This window comes from Macaca mulatta, chromosome 8 (genome assembly GCF_049350105.2).
Source record: "Macaca mulatta isolate MMU2019108-1 chromosome 8, T2T-MMU8v2.0, whole genome shotgun sequence".
In the NCBI taxonomy this organism is placed as follows: Eukaryota; Metazoa; Chordata; class Mammalia; order Primates; family Cercopithecidae; genus Macaca; species Macaca mulatta.
Genome location: NC_133413.1, coordinates 108,953,901 through 108,973,572, shown reverse-complemented (window position 1 = coordinate 108,973,572; position 19,672 = coordinate 108,953,901). Strand labels below are relative to the sequence as shown.

Here is a 19,672-nt window from a genome sequence, read left to right as displayed (position 1 = left end):
CGTTTTCAGTCACTGAGAAACAATATAGGCAAAAAATAAAGATAAACATTATCTGAATTATATAGTGATCGATTTAATAGAAAAATCAAATTTTATGTTTAATAAACAAATTACATTTTTTGTTAAATGCTTAGAAAAGTATATGATGCCAATATGAGATAGAATAATGAAACAGAATTAAATGCCCAGAAATGGTATATAATATACAAAGGAAACTAGCATATCGTGAAGATAACATTTCTTTTTTTTTTTTTTTTGAGACGGAGTCTCGCCCTGTCGCCCAGGCTGAGTGCAGTGGCGCAATCTCGGCTCACTGCAAGCTCCGCCTCCCGGGTTCACGCCATTCTCCTGCCTCAGCCTCCCGAGTAGCTGGGACTACAGGCGCCCGCCACCTCGCCCAGCTAGTTTTTTTGTATTTTTTAGTAGAGACGGGGTTTCACCGTGTTAGCCAGGATGGTCTCGATCTCCTGACCTCGTGATCCGCCCGTCTCGGCCTCCCAAAGTGCTGGGATTACAGGCTTGAGCCACCGCGTCCGGCCGAAGATAACATTTCTAATCAGTGAGGGAGAAACAACTTAAAGTAAAAATGGTGCTGAGATAACTGCCTGCCTTTGGGGGGTGTTGGGAGGATTAACTTAGATCTTCACCACAACACACCAAAGTAATTTCCAGATGGATTAAGGTCTTAAATGTTAAAAAAAAGAAAAACGAAAAATAGAAATAGGAAAGAACTAGGGATTAATATAGGAGAATATTTATATATTCATTCTATTGCAATAAAACAAAAGAAAAATGGATGATTTGAATATATATAACTTAGAAAAAGGCATGAATGGCAAAAAATGGAAACTAAAAAATATATATGTAATATTTATGTCAGGCAAGGGGCTGATTATATGAAGGGTTCTGTAAAGTATTTCAACAAGGAAAAGATGAATGTACCAGATTCTAAAAGGCAATAAAGATTTCCTATTTCTAAATGTATCTAAAATAAAAATTAAAGAGGGTGAGGATTCTTAAACCACCTAAAGTAATGAGAAGACAGAAATTACTGCAGATCAACACATCACATTCTTGATGATGTATTTTAAAAATTAAGACTGCTTGAAAAGTTTATTCTTTTAAAATGTGAAATACTTCCTCTTAAATTTTGTTCATGTTCTGAATTATCAATTTCTAAACTGATAGAGTTCAAAATTAATGATTTATATAAAAACACTTCAGATAAAACAAGTGCTTAAAGTGAGTTGAAGAAGGGATTTCTGCTGCTAGACAGATTGAGTAACCATATTTTTCTCTGTACTTATTAAAGTACAGCTGAAACCTTGGACATTATAAGTATATAAAACAAGCATAAAAAGACTGAAAGGTGGAAAGAAGGCAATAGACTTGCTAGAGATGGTGGGACCCAAGGAAAGACATAGCTGTGAGTGAGTTCCCTGGAGTTTCTTTTTACCTCATTTATCCCACACTGGGTAGCGGAGAAGCCAACAACCCAGAAACAACATTGGACACAAACTAAAAACCTGCTCTCTCAAGCAGAAGGACGGAGAAATGGACAGCCTAGTAAGACAGAAAACTTTCAGACAATAACCGTTCTACTCTAGCCAAACACCACCAAGAGAACTATGGCCTACCCCACCAGCAAAGGCTAAATGGAGAACCTAGACTTCCACCCTTTTGAGGCTGTCCAGTCCTTCTGAGGTGGTGTCAGAGAAGACTGAGTGTCAAGCTAAGGCTTTCATCTCCACAAGGCAGTGCAGAAAGTATCCCCTCCCTAAGTGAGGAGTGCCAGTGAAGACCATATGGGAGCCTGGACTTATACTCCTACCAGGCAGTAACAAGAACCCAACAACCTCCCTGTTGGAGTGGGTCAGAGGCAGTCTGGTGAAGGGTCAGGACTTTCACCACCAATCAGCTAAAATGAGACTACTCCCCACAGTACCAGTATAGGACTCTGGGAGAACCTGACCTCTCACCCTTATCCGTTGGTAACAAAGAGCCCTCCATAGCCCAGGCCAGGAAGTGGAACACAGTATTTCCCCCCACATTCACTTAGTCACATATAACTACCTGAATGGGTTAAGCTGAGAAATGTAGGGTCCAGTTGGGCAATTGTAGGTCCAACCACAACTCTGTTTTGGTGTATGACCAGGAGTCTCTACCACAGATATGTTAATAGGACTTAATTTATCTGGTAAGATTAATCTATAACTGTTCTAAAATAATTTATTGGTTCTTTACAATTGATTTTAGTATTTCTGTACTCTGAAAAAGTTCTTTCTTATGGTTGTCCCAAATGATATGTTTGCCATTTTAAAGCCTCTTTCAAATATCTGTTTCTTCTTCAGCACAATTTTTTTTGTCTTTGAATATATTTTTGTGTTCTATTGATGTTTATTAAAATAACTCAGGGCTGGGTGCAGTGGCTCATACCTTTATTCCTAGCACTTAGGGAGACTGAGGTGGGAGGATCACCCCGGGAGATCAAGACTATAGTGAGCCATGATTGCACCATTGTGCTCGCACCTGGGCAACAGAGCAAGCCCCTGTCTCAAACAAATAACTCACTCGCTCACTCACTCACTCAGGTCACTTTTACCCGACGCTATCTACTGACATATAACTATGAAAATTACTGAAACTGATTGCTGCCCCAAATTTAGGTTTTCTATCCCAAATTATAACCTTTCACTCTACTTTCTCTCGTGTCCCTCCTTCTCAATAAAAAGAAATTTAAAACCTAGGTCTATTATGATAGTTTTCCTTCTCTTTGTCAGAATTGCAGAGAGCTTAGCTATTTTAGCTAGATCGGGGTGATATTTTTTAAAAAGTGACAAGTTATTTTATATATGGTAAAGAAATTAGGCAACATTCATTTTCTGAAAAAATATTTTTGTCTTTGGAAGAGATTAAATTACTTAAGATACAGTAAAACAGAAAATATGTTAAAGAAGTAACAAAATATGTTGCTTTCCTTTTGGCCCCTGATTTTGGCTGTCAACTTATTAAGATTAACTAAAATCTGTAACTCAGTACCAAAATAATTTTATTTTTATGTGTAATATAATCTGTAATCATATTTTTAACTTAATCTTTTTTACTCCTAGTGTACACTTCATTTGGACAATTAGATCTTTAAGGATAGTGCAGTTTTATTAACAGGGTTGCATTTTTGTATGTGTGCTTTAAGTTTTTTTTTTTCCTTTTTGAAAACAAGCCCCAAAGCAAATTCTTTATTTCTAGGCAGTGGCCATATTCTGTTTTCTTAACCTGTACATTTAATTCTAGATGAAAAAACAATTGTTGAAGCCTGTGATCCTGGTTAACATTTACATGTTGTTTTAACATTTGTTAGCTATAATTCAGAAAAATCTTTTGAATTTATACCATTGAATTTTACTTTTTTAGCATCCTTTTATCAAGAATGCAAAACCTGTATCAATATTAAGAGACCTGATCACAGAAGCTATGGAGATCAAAGCTAAAAGACATGAGGAACAGCAACGAGAACTGGAAGAGGAAGAAGAAAATTCGGTTTGTAATTATCTTCAAAAAGTTGATTTTTTTCTGCTGAGTTATTTTTCTATAATTCTGTTTCTTTAAATAAAAGCACTTACTGTTTTATTATACAAGTAAGATATGTTTTTTCATTGAATCTCAAAATATATTTGGTTTGCATTATACATTTGCTATCTTTTTCTGATGTCTTAAGAATTAGTGATTACTGGAATGTAATGTTGATAGGATGAACTTGCACAGTACCTAGTATCTAGTTGATACTAACTCTGGGTTTGTTAAATAAATATTGTCTTGAATTTGGACAATTTTGTGTCATATCTTCTGGAATTTTCTTTTAACTGGTCGCCAGCTATGTTGTAGATAAAGCGTACCATAGCAGAATAGGAGTTGCAGGTGGGACATAAAAGGGCCTGGCATATAAAACTAGCCATTAGTTCCTTTTACTTTATGCTGATGTTACTACATTTAAATAACAAAATAAAATAATTGTATTTATTTACCACATTTTGTAGTGTCTAATACTTTTCTTTTGAAACAGTGTCTCACTGTGTTACCTGAGCTGGAGTACAGTGGCGCAATCTTGACTCACTGCAACCTCCACCTCCCAGGTTCAAGCGATTCTCCTGCCTCAGCCTCATGAGTATCTGGGACTACAGGCGCACGCTACCATGCCTGGCTAATTTTTGTATTTTTAATAGAGATGGGGTTTCACCCTTTTGGCCAGGCTGGTCTCAAACTCCTGACCTCAAGTAATCTACCCACCTGGACTTCCCAAAGTGCTGGGATTACAGGTGTGAGCCAACTGCACCTGGCTTGTAGTGTCTGGTGCTTCTATCCCTTGCTAATTATTTTTTGCCTCTGTGTTTCAAGTTATATGTTTTTTTTCTGGATAAAGATATAGAGGAGAATAACCCTTAGTATTCAAATAGTCATAAGATCTGAAAACACGTGTATTATTTTATTTTTTACTGATTGAAAATGTACTTTATAACAGTATGTTCTCCCATAAAAGTTCATTTAAAAAAATCTCACAGTTTCTGTATACAAATAGAATTATTTTGCTAAATTAAATTCAGTTTTAATTTCAGAGACTGGTTATCCAGTTGGGAATTCTTTTGAAATTCTTTTACTCTTTTTACCAATTATTAAACCTTTTATCACATGGTAGCCCAGGACAAGGAGAAATGTGCATCTTCATAGAGCTGATTTATAATCATGTTCTTTAGATACGCAGTTACATGAGTTATTTATTTGGCCATCGTCATGGAATGCCTAGTGAGGAGATACTTGAAGCCTGTATTCTAGACTTAAAATCTTTCACCAATGAATTCACTACTTAGAATTTTAAATAGTGTCTTCAAAAGGTATTTTTTTCTGGTTTGTCATTGTGCATTAATTCTACAAAGGTAAGTAGGTGATATGGGAGATGTAAAGACCCTTGGTTCTTGCTCTCGGGGTTTCCTGTTTCCTAACTGGATTCCTGTGTGATGATAGATACATTTAGTTTCAGATTTCTCTCCAGTTAATGTTTTTAAATGTTAAATTTTTGTAGTTGTTTCTTGTGGGTTCAAAGGCACTTTATCATATATTATCAGTTTTTACTACTTTTTAATGCTTTGTTACAGTCATTTTGGTTTCTTTCTGCCCCCTTGGTGATCTCTTTCTTCACCATTTTTCTTTCCTTCGCTGAGCTTAAGTCACACTAGTCTTTCAGATTTTTATTATTTTTTTTTAATATGCTTAAGATCTTTCCTTACTCAGGGCCTTTGCATGTGCTATACTCTGTGCTTGAAACACTCTTTTTCCTTAGAACTCTTGGAGTGGCTAGGTTCTTTTCTTTTGAGTCTCAGCTTTAAATATCTTGTACCCCCAAAACATAGCACCTTAAAACAACGCACATTTATTATCATGGTATTTGTAGATTGCTGTTTCAAGAGGGTCTTAGTTAGGTGATTCATTCTCAGGGTTTCTTATGAGATTGCAGTCTAAGTGTTCGTCAGAGCTGCAGTCATCTGAAGGCTTGACAAGGGCTGGAGGATTCACTTCCAGGATGGCTCATTCTGGGGCTCTCAGAGTGAGTGGTCCAAGAGAGAGAACAAAGAGGACTTCTCACTGTCTTTTATGTTGTAGTCTCAGGAGCTAAATACTGTCACTTCTGCCACATTCTTTTTATTTTATTTTATTTTATTTTTATTTATTTTTTTGAGATGGAGTCTTGCTCTGTTGCACAGGCTGGATTGCAGTGGCATGAGCTTGGCTCACTGCAACCTCTACCTCCCAGGTTCATGCAGTTCTCCTGCCTCAGCTTCCTGAGTAGCTGGGACTGTAGATTCATGCCACTACACCTGGCTAATTTTTGTATTTTTAGTAGAGACCGAGTTTCATCATATTGGTCAGGCTGGTCTTGAACTCCTGACTTTGGGTGATCCACCCACCTCAGCCTTCCAAAGTGCTGGGATTACAGGCATGAGCCCCTGTGCCCGGCTCATTCTAGTTTTTAAAAGCAAGTGAGTGGTGGAGCAGGGAGCTCCAAGAATCGATTATCTCCACAGAAGCAACTGTTAAGCTGGCAAAAACTGACAAATCAACTTTTGCATAACTCTGTAATCTGATAGAAAACTTACAGCATCCGGAAGACTGCCAGATTTTGGTAAGAAAACATTATGACATTTTTGCTTATATACCTAGTATCCTTTATTTTCTAGCTCAGCAGCAGCTATGGGGCCAGCAACCCATATTCCTGGTATAGCTCACTGGTGCCAGGAGGAGGACAATAAGAACTTTGTTCTGAAAAAAAAAAAACTGTAGTTTTCATTTTGACCTGTCTGGTGGTTCCCTGAGGGACTGGTGCAGATACCTTTGTTCAGCTCCCCATGAGCTAGAGCAGCTTCCTGGTTGGTATCTGTCAACCATCTAAATCTGCTAGAGCTAGTAAACAAATTTGGCAAAGTTTCAAGGTACAGCATCAACCACAAAACTCGGTTGTATTTCTAGGCACCAGCAATGAAAAATGTAGAAAGGAATTTAAGTAAACAGTGCCATTTATAATAGCATCCAAAAGAATGAAATACCTAAGGAATAAATTTAACCAAGGAGGTGAAAAACTTGTACAGTGAAAAGTACAAAACATTGCTAAAATAAAAGACCTCAATCAATAGAAAGATATCTTGTGTTCAAAGATTAGAAGACATCATATTGTGAAGATGGCAGTACTTCTCAAAGCAATTCACAGATTATTTAAAGATCCATTTCCAAATTCCAGGTTATTTTTTGCAGAAGAGGAAAAGTCAGTGCTCAAATTCATATGGAATAAAAAGGGGCCCCAAATAGCCAAAACATATCAAAAAAGAAGAACCACGTTAGAAGACTCACACTTCCCGTTTTCAAAACTTAATATTAAGTTGCAGCGATCAGATCAGTGTAGGTACTAGCTTAAGGATAGGTATGTAGACCAAGGGAATAGAAAGTCTGGAAATAAATCCATAAATGTATGGCCAACTGATTTTTAACAGAGTTGCTAAGACTATTTAATGGGAAAAGAATAATCTCTTCAACAAATGGTACTGGGACAGCTGGATAGCCACATGTAAAAGAATGAAGTTAGACCCCTGTGTCTTATCAAATACAGCAGGCTTTTAGTATAAGATCTGATTGGCTGGATCAGCAACCTAAATGTAAGAGCTAAAACTTTAAAACTCTTAGAAGGAAACATAGGGTTAGTCTTCATGACTTTGGATTTGTCAGTGAATTCTTAGAAAATGATCCTAAAGCAGAAGTAACAAAAGAAAAAAGATAAACTGAACTTCATCAAAATTAAACATTTTTGTGCATAAAAGAATAAATTATCAAGAAGTGAAAAGACAGCCTGTAGGATGAGAGAAAATATTTACAAATTATGCTTCTGATAAGGGTCTAGTATCCAAAATGTATAGAAGCTGGGTGCGGTGGCTCATGCCTGTAATACCAGCACTTTGGGAGGCTGAGATGGGTCGATCACCCAAGCCCAGGAATTCAAGACTAGCTGGGCAACATAATGAGACCCTATCTGTTTAAAAAAAAAAAAGGCAAACTGTATAGAGAACTCTTACAACTTACAATTGAATTATAGGCAAATTGGTGGTTACCAGAGACCAGGACAGGACCCAATTGTGGTGGGCAGGGAGTGGGAAGGAGGGAAGGATGGAGAGCGACTCCTTAATGGGTAGAGTGTTTTCTTTTGAGGTGATGAAAATGTTGTGATACTAGATAGAGGAGATGGTTGCACATTGTGAATGTACTAAGTGCCACTGATTTGTATACTTTAAAATGGTTAATTTTTTTGTATATGAAATTCACCTCAATTGAAAAAAAAAGAAGTCACTAGGTCTGGCCTGCAATCAAGGCAGTAGGAATGAGGCTCCACCTTTCGAGGGGAGAATTGCCAAAGAATTTATGGCTATGTTTTAAAACTAGCTCAGACTATCCTCTGGCCGCACATTATTTACATTCCCTGCCCATGCAAAATACACGCACTATCCCATCTACCCTAAGTATTATTTCTTTACAATATCGGATCAAAATCTAGAATGTCATCCTCTAAATTACATTGAGATAGAGATAATGTTCCTTAGGTCCAGTTCCTCTCAATCTGAAGACCTATAAACAAAAGAGAGAAGTTTCTTAACCCACCCCTACCGCCCTGAATAGCCGACATACAATGGTGGATCAGGCATAAAATTATATCACTGTGGGTAGTTCTGTTTAAAAAAAGGGAAGACAGGAAGTGCACATGAGTGCGTAGAAAACTTCCATAGCGGTTTTGGAATCCAGCCAAGCAAATGTTAGAAGTTTCTTCATTAAAACTAAGTTCTATTCCTACCTCAGCATAGTTTTTCATGACTCCTTTCTATGTTCTCTGTTTTTTGCTCTGCCCACTGAGTTCTTCCTTTTTCACGGAAGGTAGCCTGTATGTTGAGCTAGATAGTTTTGTGAGCCTGCTTCCTGTGGTTAGAAATTTTGGAGTCCAAAGCCCTCTTTCCATTTCATGCATCTCTGTGCTCTGCAGTCAATGCTGGTAGTGTTTCTGCCAAAAACACTTTGTGGGTCTCCTATAAATGAGATTTATAGGAACTTACTCCATTAGAATAATCTACACTCATAAATTTTGTTGAGATAATTGTTTCCCTAATTTTGGCTTTTTGATGAGATTGTGCAGGGACAATGCCTTTAAGCTTCTTAGAAGCCCTGTTATTTGAGGAACTGCATGTATCTCTCAGAAATCTTAAAGGATTTTACAGTCACCTTTTCAGCTTGATATTTTTACCATAATTTCCTTAATATTGCCTGGATTTGAGGTTTGCTTGGAAGCTGTCTCATAACTGTAGCATGGTTTGCTGTGTGTAGAGGCTGGAGATGTATAAAATCAACAAGTCTTTGGTCCCTCTTTTGTTTAATTGTCTTTTCTTAAGCTTATCTCTCTCCTTTTGTGTTTGATTATAGCAGCAGGAAGAAATCAGGCAACATCTTAAATGCTTTGCTAGACCACCCAGTTCATTAGGTACATTTTTTGCTTTTCCTGTTACTTTTCTGGTTCCTATAGTCAACAGTTGATATGGTTTGGCTGTGGCTCCACCCAAATTTCACCTTTAATTATAGTTCCCATAATCCCCATGTGTCGTGGTAGGGACCTGGTGGGAGGTAATTGAATCATGGGGGCAGTTACTCACATGCTGTTCTCGTGATAATGAGTGAATTCTCATGAGGTCTGATGGTTTTATAAGGGGCTTTTCCAAAACTCTTTGCTGGGCACTTCTCTCTCCTGCTGCCCTTTGAAGAGCTGACTTCTGCCATGATTGTAAGTTTCCTGAAGCCTCCTTAGCCATGTGGAACTGTGAGTCAAGTAAGCCTCCTTTCTTTATAAATTACCCAGTCTCAGGTATTTATAGCAGCGTGAGAATGGACTAATACAGTAAATTGGTATGGTAGTGGGGTGCTGCTGTAAAGGACTTGCCTTGTCTCAGATGAGACTTTGGACTTGTACTTTTGAGTTAATGCTGGAATGAGCTAAGACTTTGGGGGACTGTTGGAAAGGCATGATTGTGTTTTGAAATGTGAGGACATGAGATTTGGGAGGGGGCAGGGGCAGAATGATATGGTTTGGCTGTGTTGCTACCCACATGTCCTCTTGAACTGTAGTTCCCATATTCCTCATATGTCATGGGAGGGACCTGGTGGGAGGTAATTGAATCAGGGAATAACCACCCGATTCTTGTGATAATGAATGAGTTCTCAGGAGATCTGATGGTTTTATAAGGGGCTTTCCCTGCTTTGCTCAGCGGTTCTCTCTCCTGCTGCCCTGTGAAGAGGTGCTTTCTGCCATGATTTTAAGTTTCCTGAGGCCTCCCCAGCCATGTGGAACTATGAATCAATTAAACCTCTTTTCTTTATAAATTACTCAGGTATTCCTTCATTGCAGTGTGAGAATGGACTAATAAAACAATGTTTCTAAATTTTCTGCCACCACGTAAGAATCTCCTTTTCTCCAGCTTTCTAATATTTCCCTTACCTTCCTGAAACTTTCTTAAAAGCTATCAGGCTTCTAATAGTTTTTTCATGACTCTTCAGGCTTTTACTAAAACTGTCTTCAAAGTGCTTCTAGCTTCTGCCTACTGCTTAGTTTCAAATCCAACAACACCAAGTCGTTTTAGGTATATGTTACTAAGTCCTATCCATATTCAAGGTGAGGGGAATTAGTTTTTGCTTTTTGAGGGAGGACTGAAAATATTGTGAGCACTTAAAAATTATGTCAGGTTTTTATGATTTTTTTTTCCCTGAATAAACATTTATTCTCTGGCGCAAAGCTTAGTGTTTCTGGGTAAAACTCTTATGGTCTTTTTACTGAAATTATAAGAAAAAAGTAAAAAGTTTGGAGAGTCACACATTGAGCAATATTCACATGCAGATTATTTTTTCAGGCAGTACCTTCCATTTTGAGGTCATTTTATTAGATGTTGCCCTGCGTGGAAAACATACATACGTACACACATACATTCTCACAAGCACTTAAAAGAATGAGATAGGCAGAATGAATCTGAAGTCTTTCTACAGTTAATGTATATCCTGCATTACCATTTAGTTTTAGCAACTTTTAAAATTAGTAGATATAATTTCTCAGGAAAGTTTATCCACATTAAAGGCTCAGAATCTTACATAGTTTATATCATTTATTCCTTTGGGATTCTTTTGTGAATTGGCTTAAATTGGATTACATATACAGTTTTAAATAAAACAGCTAATTTATCATAGACTACACATCTCTTGATGTTCAGTAGGCCAATTTATTTCATTGAAGTGATACTCTTTTTTCATAAAAATAAAATATTTTTTATAAAATTTACATTAATTTTTGACTAAATGAACACAAAGTTTAATCTAAGTTGTGTATATAAAAAGCAGGCATACAGGATTTGTTCAGTTAATACTAGTTTATCCTTAGTACTCAAAATGTAAGCATGCAATTTGGTAATTTGGTATTTACACAACAAGCACTATTCATTCTTATGTATTTCTTGAATTTAGTTGATGATTTTTAACATACTAATTTGTAAGTTTGCTGGTATGGCTTATTGAAATATTATACAGGTACTTGAATAAGTTTTTAAATATTTATACAGTAAAAGAGTACTTGTTTTTAAGTAAAACAGCAAAGCAAATGTTCTACATGTGGTACATTGGATGATGATTTTCAAAGCAGAATGATGTTAATTGAATTTATAAGATAAGGCACAGAATGCAGCATTGACATGCTATTTTTAAAGTACTTTAAAAGATTGATAAGGAGTTTAGAAGAATTGCTTTGTCACTGGAGCTCAGACATTTCTTAGGGATTACAGTGTTAAGTAAAATACAAGGAGTTAAATGGGTGTAGAAGAATTTTAAGTGAAATGTTGAGCAAAAAATGGGATACTTTTTGATGTTAAGCTTGAATGAAATCTTTTCACTTTTATGCATGTATCAGGTCCTTTACTTTTATCTAAAGAAAGGTGTTATTTGACTTCATATTAACTTATTAATGACTCAAAGAAAAGAAGTCTAATTGGTCTTAGACTATGTCTTAGAGCTTCTATCCTTGGAAAAGAAATGAGGACTTTCTGGTGACCTCTTATGGTCTGAACTCAGAGCTGTTCAGGTTGGTTGGGGTCCTTAATGTCTGAATAATGGCATATTCCCTTTAAACGTGCTTCACTAAAGCAGTTGATTCTCAGCATGGGTATGGGGAGAAATGCCAGGGTGCTTTGAATAACCCATTCCCCTCAGGTGGTGATACAGTTTCAGGTGAGCATTTCTTAGACAGAAACTCCCCCTTCCCTTCCCTTCTTTCTCCTTACCCCTATTCAATAGGGAGCTTCAAAAGTCTGCCTTCTTTTTTTTTTTTTTTTTTTTTTTTTTTGAGATGGAGTCTCACTCTGTTGCCCAGGCTGGAGTGCAGTGGTGTGATCTCAGCTCACTGCAACCTCTGCCTCCTGGGTTCAAGCGATTCTTCTGCCTCAGCCTCCCAGGTAGCTAGGGTTACAGGCGTGTGCCACCATGCCCAACTAATTTTTGTATTTTTAGTAGAAACAAGGTTTTGCCATGTTGGCCAGGCTGGTCTTGAACTCCTGACCTCAAGTGATCCACCTGCCTCAGCCTCCCAAAGTGCTGGGATTACAGGCCTGAGCTGTTTCTGGCCAAAAATCTACCTTTTGAGAACCTTTTGAATTAGGTAAAGAACAGAACAGCGACAGAATTAGCCCAGGTCAGTCCAGAAGCCTGTAATGTACTTAGTTGATAAAAGGGAGGTTGCATTATCTAAAAATAGATCAGACTATCTGAATGTGAATTCTAGTTCTGTTCCCAAATAACTTTATGTCTTTGGGCAGGTTATTTAACCTCTCTAATTCAGTTTTACCATCTGCAAATAGAGTTGTTATGAGGGTATAATTTTATATATATATATGCACTTAGAATAATGTTTTGCACATAGTATGCTCAATAAAGTTTAGCTTTTGTTTTTATTAATGCCACTACTTACACCATCACTACTGCTGTTGTAACATTTTGGCCAGGCTTTTTTGTTGTTGTTGTTATTGTTCTGTTTGTTTAGTTTTCAGGGTTTTTTTGGTGGTTGCCCCTACTGGTTTTGCCCTACCTTGTGGCCACCAAAATAACATTACTGATCTGGTATGAACCGATATAGATTCAATTTTTAAAAAAACATTTTAAGGCCGGGCGCGGTGGCTCACGCCTGTAATCCCAGCACTTTGGGAGGCCGAGGCGGGCGGATCACAAGGTCAGGAGATCAAGACCACGGTGAAACCCCGTCTCTACTAAAAATACAAAAAATTAGCCGGGCGCGGATGTGGGCGCCTGTAGTCCCAGCTACTCGGGAGGCTGAGGCAGGAGAATGGCGTGAACTCGGGAGGCGGAGCTTGCAGTAAGCCGAGATCGCGCCACTGCACTCCAGCCTGGGCGATAGAGCGAGACTCCGTCTCAAAAAAAAAAAAAAACAAAAAAAAAACATTTTAAAACAAATTTTAGCTGGCAAATATGTTTGGAAGAGTTGGTAGATATTTTTATAAACCTAGTTTTAAAATTAAAAATAAATATATTTGGGCCAGGCACAGTGGGTCGCGCCTGTAATCCCAGCAGTTTGGGAGACCAAGACACGCTGATTGCTTGAGCCCGGGAGTTGAAGACCAGCCTGGGCAACATGGTGAAACCCTGTCTCTACAAAAAAAAAATTTTTTTTAAACCCACAAAATTAGCCAGGCTTGGTGATGCATGCCTGTAGTCCCAGCTATTTGGGAGCCTGAGGTGGGAGGATGGTTTGAGCCTGGGCAGTTGAGGCTGCAGTAAGCCATGATCAATGCCACTGGACTCCAGCCTTTCTCTCTCTGTCTCTCTAAAAAGAAAAAACATATATATATATTTATATATTATATATTTATATTTTTACAATATATATTTTTATATTTTTTATTTTTATTAATATATATATTTGTTCTTTACTGGTTTTCCTCAAATATATGTGTATATATGTATATTTGTATACATATATTTGAAAGTATGTACAAATATACATACACACACACACATATATATATATTTTTTTTTTTTTTGAGGAAAACCAGTAAAGAACATTTACTTATTCCTTTACATGGTAAAAAGTAAATTTTATTTAATAAGAAATAGTTCAGATGAAATTATTGATGACAAATTGAAACCTTGTAAAAGAATTGATTACTTGTTATTTCTAATTTTTCCTGTGTAATCACAATTAAAACAAATTCTTATATAGTTATAACTGTGTAAATACTGTTCACTTATCTCATATTATGATTACATGTTATTTCTTTTTGTGACTTTCTGAACCAATAATTGTCTTGGTTTTTGTTACTGTTGTGGTTTTTATAGTTTTCTAATCACTAAGTTTGTTCCCCAATGCTATATTCCCAGACTCTCTGCTGGAGCTCTGAACTCCTCTGTGTATGTTCAAACACAATTTATTAATACCGCACTTTTTTTTTTTTTATTGATTCATGCCTTCTCTAGTCTTCTGTCCTCTACTAATCTGAACTAATTGCTCTTTAGGAGTGTTGAGCAGCTGTCATCCTAAGACTTCCTTTCAACATCAACCTGTGGAATGTCCTCTTTTTTTCTTCTGTAATCTCTTTATTCCTAGATGTTGTCTTCTGTCTTTCTTGTTTTACATCCTTGTTTTTATGTATCATATCTCCCAGTAGTTTCCTGACATCAGCAGTTGTTTTCAGTCCTTACATATCTGACCATGTCTTTATTGTACATTTGCCCTTAATTGATTGATTGAGTGTAAAATTTTGGATTGAAAATAACTTTCTTTTATAATTTTGAAAACCTTGCTCTTTTTCCTTGCTCAGCAATAGTGCTGATGAGAAGATAGATGCCATTCTGATACCTGATTCTTTGAATGTTTGAATGTGGGAGCTTTTTGGATCCTTACATCGTCCCCGTTATTTAAAACTTTCCTAATAATGTGCCTTGGTGTACATCTTTTCCCCATTTATCGTATGGAATGTCTTTTGACTTTTTAAATCTGGAAACACCCTTCAGTTCTGTGTGATTTCATGTTTGCTATTTCTGGATAATTTTCACTGTCTCTCCTCTTCTCTCTCTCTGGATCTCCTTTTATTTGGTTGTTGAACCTCTTAGGTTAGTCTTTCAATTATCTTTTCTGTTTCCTTTTCCCTCTTTTTCTCTTTTTGTTCTTCTCAGATTGCCTGAAGTTTATCTTCCACACTTGCTCTTTTTTCATATTAGATATTTAATGTCTAAGATAGCTTTCTCTTCTACGTTATTATTTCCTTATTATTATTTTGAGTTTTCTTTTGTTCCCTGCCTTGTCTGTGTTTCTTTTGTGTTTGTTTTGATCTCTGACATTTCATTTTATGGGCTTTCCTCAAATGTATTGGGATTATATTTGAGAGAAGCACTAAAATTACCTCTGGCAGCTCTGTGTATAAGAGTGGAACTAGTCGACCAGCAAATCTTGCTGTAAAAGATGGTAGGGTTCACTACTCTGAATTCACATGCTGCTTGTGACTTTTCTCTTTGCAAGCTTAAGTTTTATTTTTGGTCTGCTGAGTTAGCTACTTACCTATTTATCTGTTTTCTAACTTCCAAACATTTTTTCTAGCTTCCACATTTTTGACATCTCCTATATGCTGTTGTCTATTCCCCTGTGCTGTTTGTCTTTTTGGGTTTATTCTTTTCTGTGACTTTGTTGTAGTTTTGAGAGGGTTTTGCGAGGGAAGGCGTAAACCCGTGTTCTAATCTCCATTTTGATGGGAGCTCCTGCCGTTCATAATTTCTTGGAGTGTTCTAAAATTGTAATTTTTATTTTATTTTTAAAATCTATCTATCTATCTATCTATCTATGTATCTATCTATCTATCTATCTGTCTATCTATGAATGACAGTCTCACTCTGTTGCTCAGGCTGGAGTGCAGTGGTGCAGTCTCAGCTCACTGCAGCCTCCACCTCCTGGGTTCAAGCAATTCTCTTGCCTCAGTCTCCTGACTAGCTGGGATTATAGGCGCCTGCCACCATGCCTGCGTAGTTTTTGTACTCTTAGTAGAGACGGGATTTCACCATGTTGGCCAGACAGGTCTTGAACTCCTGACCTCAAGTGATCTGCCCGTCTTGGCCTCCCAAAGTGCTGGGATTACAAGTGTGAGCCACCGTGCCTGGCCTAAAATTGTAATTTTTGATATTGAGTTTGTAATATAATCTCTTTATAAATCTATAAAACCCTTAATATATTTCAGTGATTAACAGACTCCTTGAGTGCCCATAAATTAGAACAATTCAAAGAAAAAAATCATAGTTTGTTCAATTCTGATTTGTTTTAGAGAAGTTGTCAAACAAAGTGACAAGCAGGGAAGGGAAAACTTCTGTAAGGTAGCATTACAAGGAATCACGACAATTAAAGCAACTCATACCCAAATTTATAGTTGATTAGAATAGAAGTAAATGGTCCAGGCACGATGGCTCATGCCTGTAGTCCTAGCGCTTTCAGAGGCCAAGGCAGGTGGATAGCTTAAGCTCAGGAGTTCAAGACCAGCCTAAGCAACATGGTGAAACCCCATCTCTACAAAAAATACAAAAATTAGCCAGGCATGGTGGTGCTCACCTGTAGTCCCAGCTACTCTGGAGGGTGAGGTGGAAGGATTGCTTGAGCCCAGGAGGCAGAGGTTGCATTGAGTCAAGATTGCACCACTGCAGAGCTAGACCCTGTCTCAACAACACAACAAAAAGAATAGACATAAATGATACTTTTCTTTTTCTTAACCACTGGGTCTTTTACAATAATTTTGTCGACGTGGTGGAACAAAAGTACAATCTTGGGCCCCTCCTTATCTAATTGATACTGTGCTTGACCTAACATCTGTATCTGTTAAGTCAAGGTTGTTGCTTTGCAACCTCTTGTTATTTGTGTTCACAACTTAGCTTGGTTACCTTTGGCCCATGAAACTTTCTGGTTCTTTTTTTTTTTTTCTTTAGCTTTAGTTTGAGGGATTCATTTGGCCATTACCTACTTAGTTGTGGTACTGGGGAGTTGACTTTCTTTTAGGATATGACAGAAAGTTTTAGATGGATATTTTGGTGTCCCAGTTGTTTTCAGTGAAATTTTTCTCCATTCTGTTTTCTCCTTTTTGATTATTTCATGGATGAAAGGTTTTTTCAGCATGGTGAGAGATCTGTATTGCCAACTTTTGCTTCTGATTTATTTTCAGCCCAGAGGACCTGTATTCTCTGGCAGCTTTTACTGTAGCTGTTTCCAGTCCAGACTCTGGATTGGTCCTTAAGCAGTGACGGAGCAAATATAACACAAGTTTAGCATTGGACCACTGACAAATTTCATATAGCTAACTTTTTAGATAATGTAAATAAAATTTTTTCTCTGATTTCAAAATTTCAGAACTGAAATTCACTGCTACATTAAGGGAGAGATTTATATTTCACATCAAGTATTGATACTTGGGTCTATTGTGTGTGGATCCTGTATTCTTAACATAATTTTCAGAGAATTTATGGGTTATAACAATATAAACAAAAGATTTCCAAATTTAATTTACTTTTTTCTAGTTTGGCTTATTGTAGTTGGGGAAATATTAGGGGCCTAAAATTAAATTGCCATTTTCATCAATTTATAGTGTAGCTTTTAAAAAGGAAATGGTATATGATAACCATTACAAGATATGTTGGTTTTTAAAATTTTAATGCGTACACCTGTGCCCTGGGTAGCTATTATAAACAAACCTTTTAAAATATTTTTTATTCAAGAAAAGTATGGAGCATGATTGGAATAGTGCCTTATGAATTTGATTTTTTATATCTATTATAGGAAAAGCTTGAATGTATCTTGACAAATTGACATGTTTTGATAGGTGCTGAGGTAATTGTACAGATTTCTAAAATTAAACAAATCTCAAACAGATTTCTGTAGAAGGTTAATCCAATATCAAAGTTGTTGTGTTAGTTTAAGCATTGCTAACTATGACAAAGATCTTCTTTTGGCATTTCTGAGCATGTGATGTAAATTAGGTGTTGAGATGGTTCAACTGTATTACATAGTAAGAATTTTGTTTTCTGGATATTAGTGGAAGGTATTCCCAAATCTTTAGTATGAGTTGATTAAATAATATATCTGTTTGTTCATATTTGCTGTAAACTCTTGAATTGCTTATGGCAAGTCTACCTTTAAAGAATATATGTTGACAAAATTGCTCTTTCTATGCAATAAAGCTTCAAAATGCAACATTTTGTTGTTACCAAGGAGCATTCTACAGTAGTGTTGTGTATGATGTAGAGCAAACTTATGGGAATTGTCTCTGCCATATGAAAGTTTAAAATATATTATTGAATAAAAGATGCTATTTTGAAAATAGAATGCACTTAAGTGCATTTTTTAAAAGCATATACATATTGAAATTTGTAAGATATTTTAAAAATACTCTGAAAAGAGACTGCAAAAAAATTTTTGGTGAAGTAATAGAATACAGAGTTCTTGTCAGTATAAAAATTATAGATATTAATCTCTTAAAGTTTATATGCTTTATTACCTGTAATAGAAACGTGATTCTTTGGGATTTGTGATACTCAATATAATATGTAAAATATTTAATAAATTGCTAGATCATTTGAGCTTTCTCGTGGTGGTTGTGGTGGCTTTTGGCAAAAACAAACAAAAAGCAATGCTTGATTTTTATTCTGGGAAATTTCTCACTTAATTGTTATAGGCTAGGGCCTAGGCATCAGGATTTTTAAAAAACCTTCCTAGCAGATTCCAATGTGTGGCCTGGGTGAGAACCTTTGACTTATGAGTTGTAGTGTTGGGCCTTGTGGTGAAACAGATAATAAATATTTGCTCAAATTAAGAAGCAAAGGATTTTCTCAATTTTTAAAGTTAACTTTTTATTTTTAAATAGTTTTAGATTTATAGAAGAAATACAAAAATAGTTTAGAGAGTTTCCATATGCCTCCCACATTCAGTCTCCCCTGTTATTAACATCTTATATTCGTATGATACATTTGTCTAAATAATGAACCAATATTAATACAGATTTGAAACTAAAGTGCCTATTCTTTTCAGATTTACTTAGTTTTTACCTAATGTTCTTTTTGTGTTTTAGGGCCCATCAAGATGCAGTATTACATTTAGTCATCATGTCTCCTTAGGCTTCTCTTTTTTTAAAAAACAAAAATTGATACATAACAATTATACATATTTACAGGGTAAAGTGTGATGTTTTGATACATGTATATAATGTGTAAAAATCAAATCAGAATATTTAGCATTTCCATCACCTCATGCATTTATCATTTATTTGTGGTAAGAACATTCAAAATCTTCTACCATTTTGAAATATACAATATTGCTGACCATAGTCACTGTACTATGCAGTAGAACACCAGAAATTATTCCTCCTAACTGTAATTTTGTATTTATTGACCCATCTCTCCCTACCACCCCCAGCCTCCACAAGCCTCCCCTACCTCTGGAAAACACCATTTCTACTCTCTACTGCCATGAGATCAGCTTTAGTCTTTCTGCGCTTGGCTAATTTCACATGGCATATATACCATAAAAACGAATGCAATTTTGTCATTTGTGGCAAGCATGTATTTCCCTGGAGGATGTTAAATGATATAAGCCATGCACAGAAAGGGTTCATGATGTCGCAGCTTCTCAGAATGTCCTTGTTTTTGATGACTTTGAGAGTTTGGGGTAATAATGGTTAGATATTTTATAGAATATCCTTCAATTGGGATTTTTTTTCTAATGATGAGACTAAGCTTACTGGTTTTTGAGAAGACCCAGAGATAAATATAAGTCTCATCACATCAAGAGTAAATTATTCTGTCAACATGACTTACCACTGTTGATGTTAACCAGGATCACCTGACTGAGGTAGCATGTCACATTTCTTTACAGTAAAATATTCTTTCTTCCTTTTCATACTGTACTCTTTGGAAGGAAGTCACAGTACACAGCTCATATTTAAGAAGTGGGGGGTTATTCTCAACTTTCTTGAGGACTGAGTATTTAGAATTTTTTCTATACAGGATATTTGTCTGTTCTCCCCATTTATTC

At 36.4% G+C, this 19,672-nt stretch overlaps 1 protein-coding gene across 5 annotated transcripts in view; it reads left to right on the top strand.

The window, feature by feature from the left end:
- STK3 (serine/threonine kinase 3) overlaps positions 1-19,672 on the top strand; it is a 330,283-nt gene that overhangs the window by 196,015 nt on the left and 114,596 nt on the right. For all 5 annotated transcript variants that reach the window (XM_077942604.1, NM_001260967.1, XM_077942603.1 and 2 more), the window contains 1 exon segment: positions 3,412-3,537. In XM_077942604.1, the coding sequence (XP_077798730.1) occupies positions 3,412-3,537 (126 nt within the window).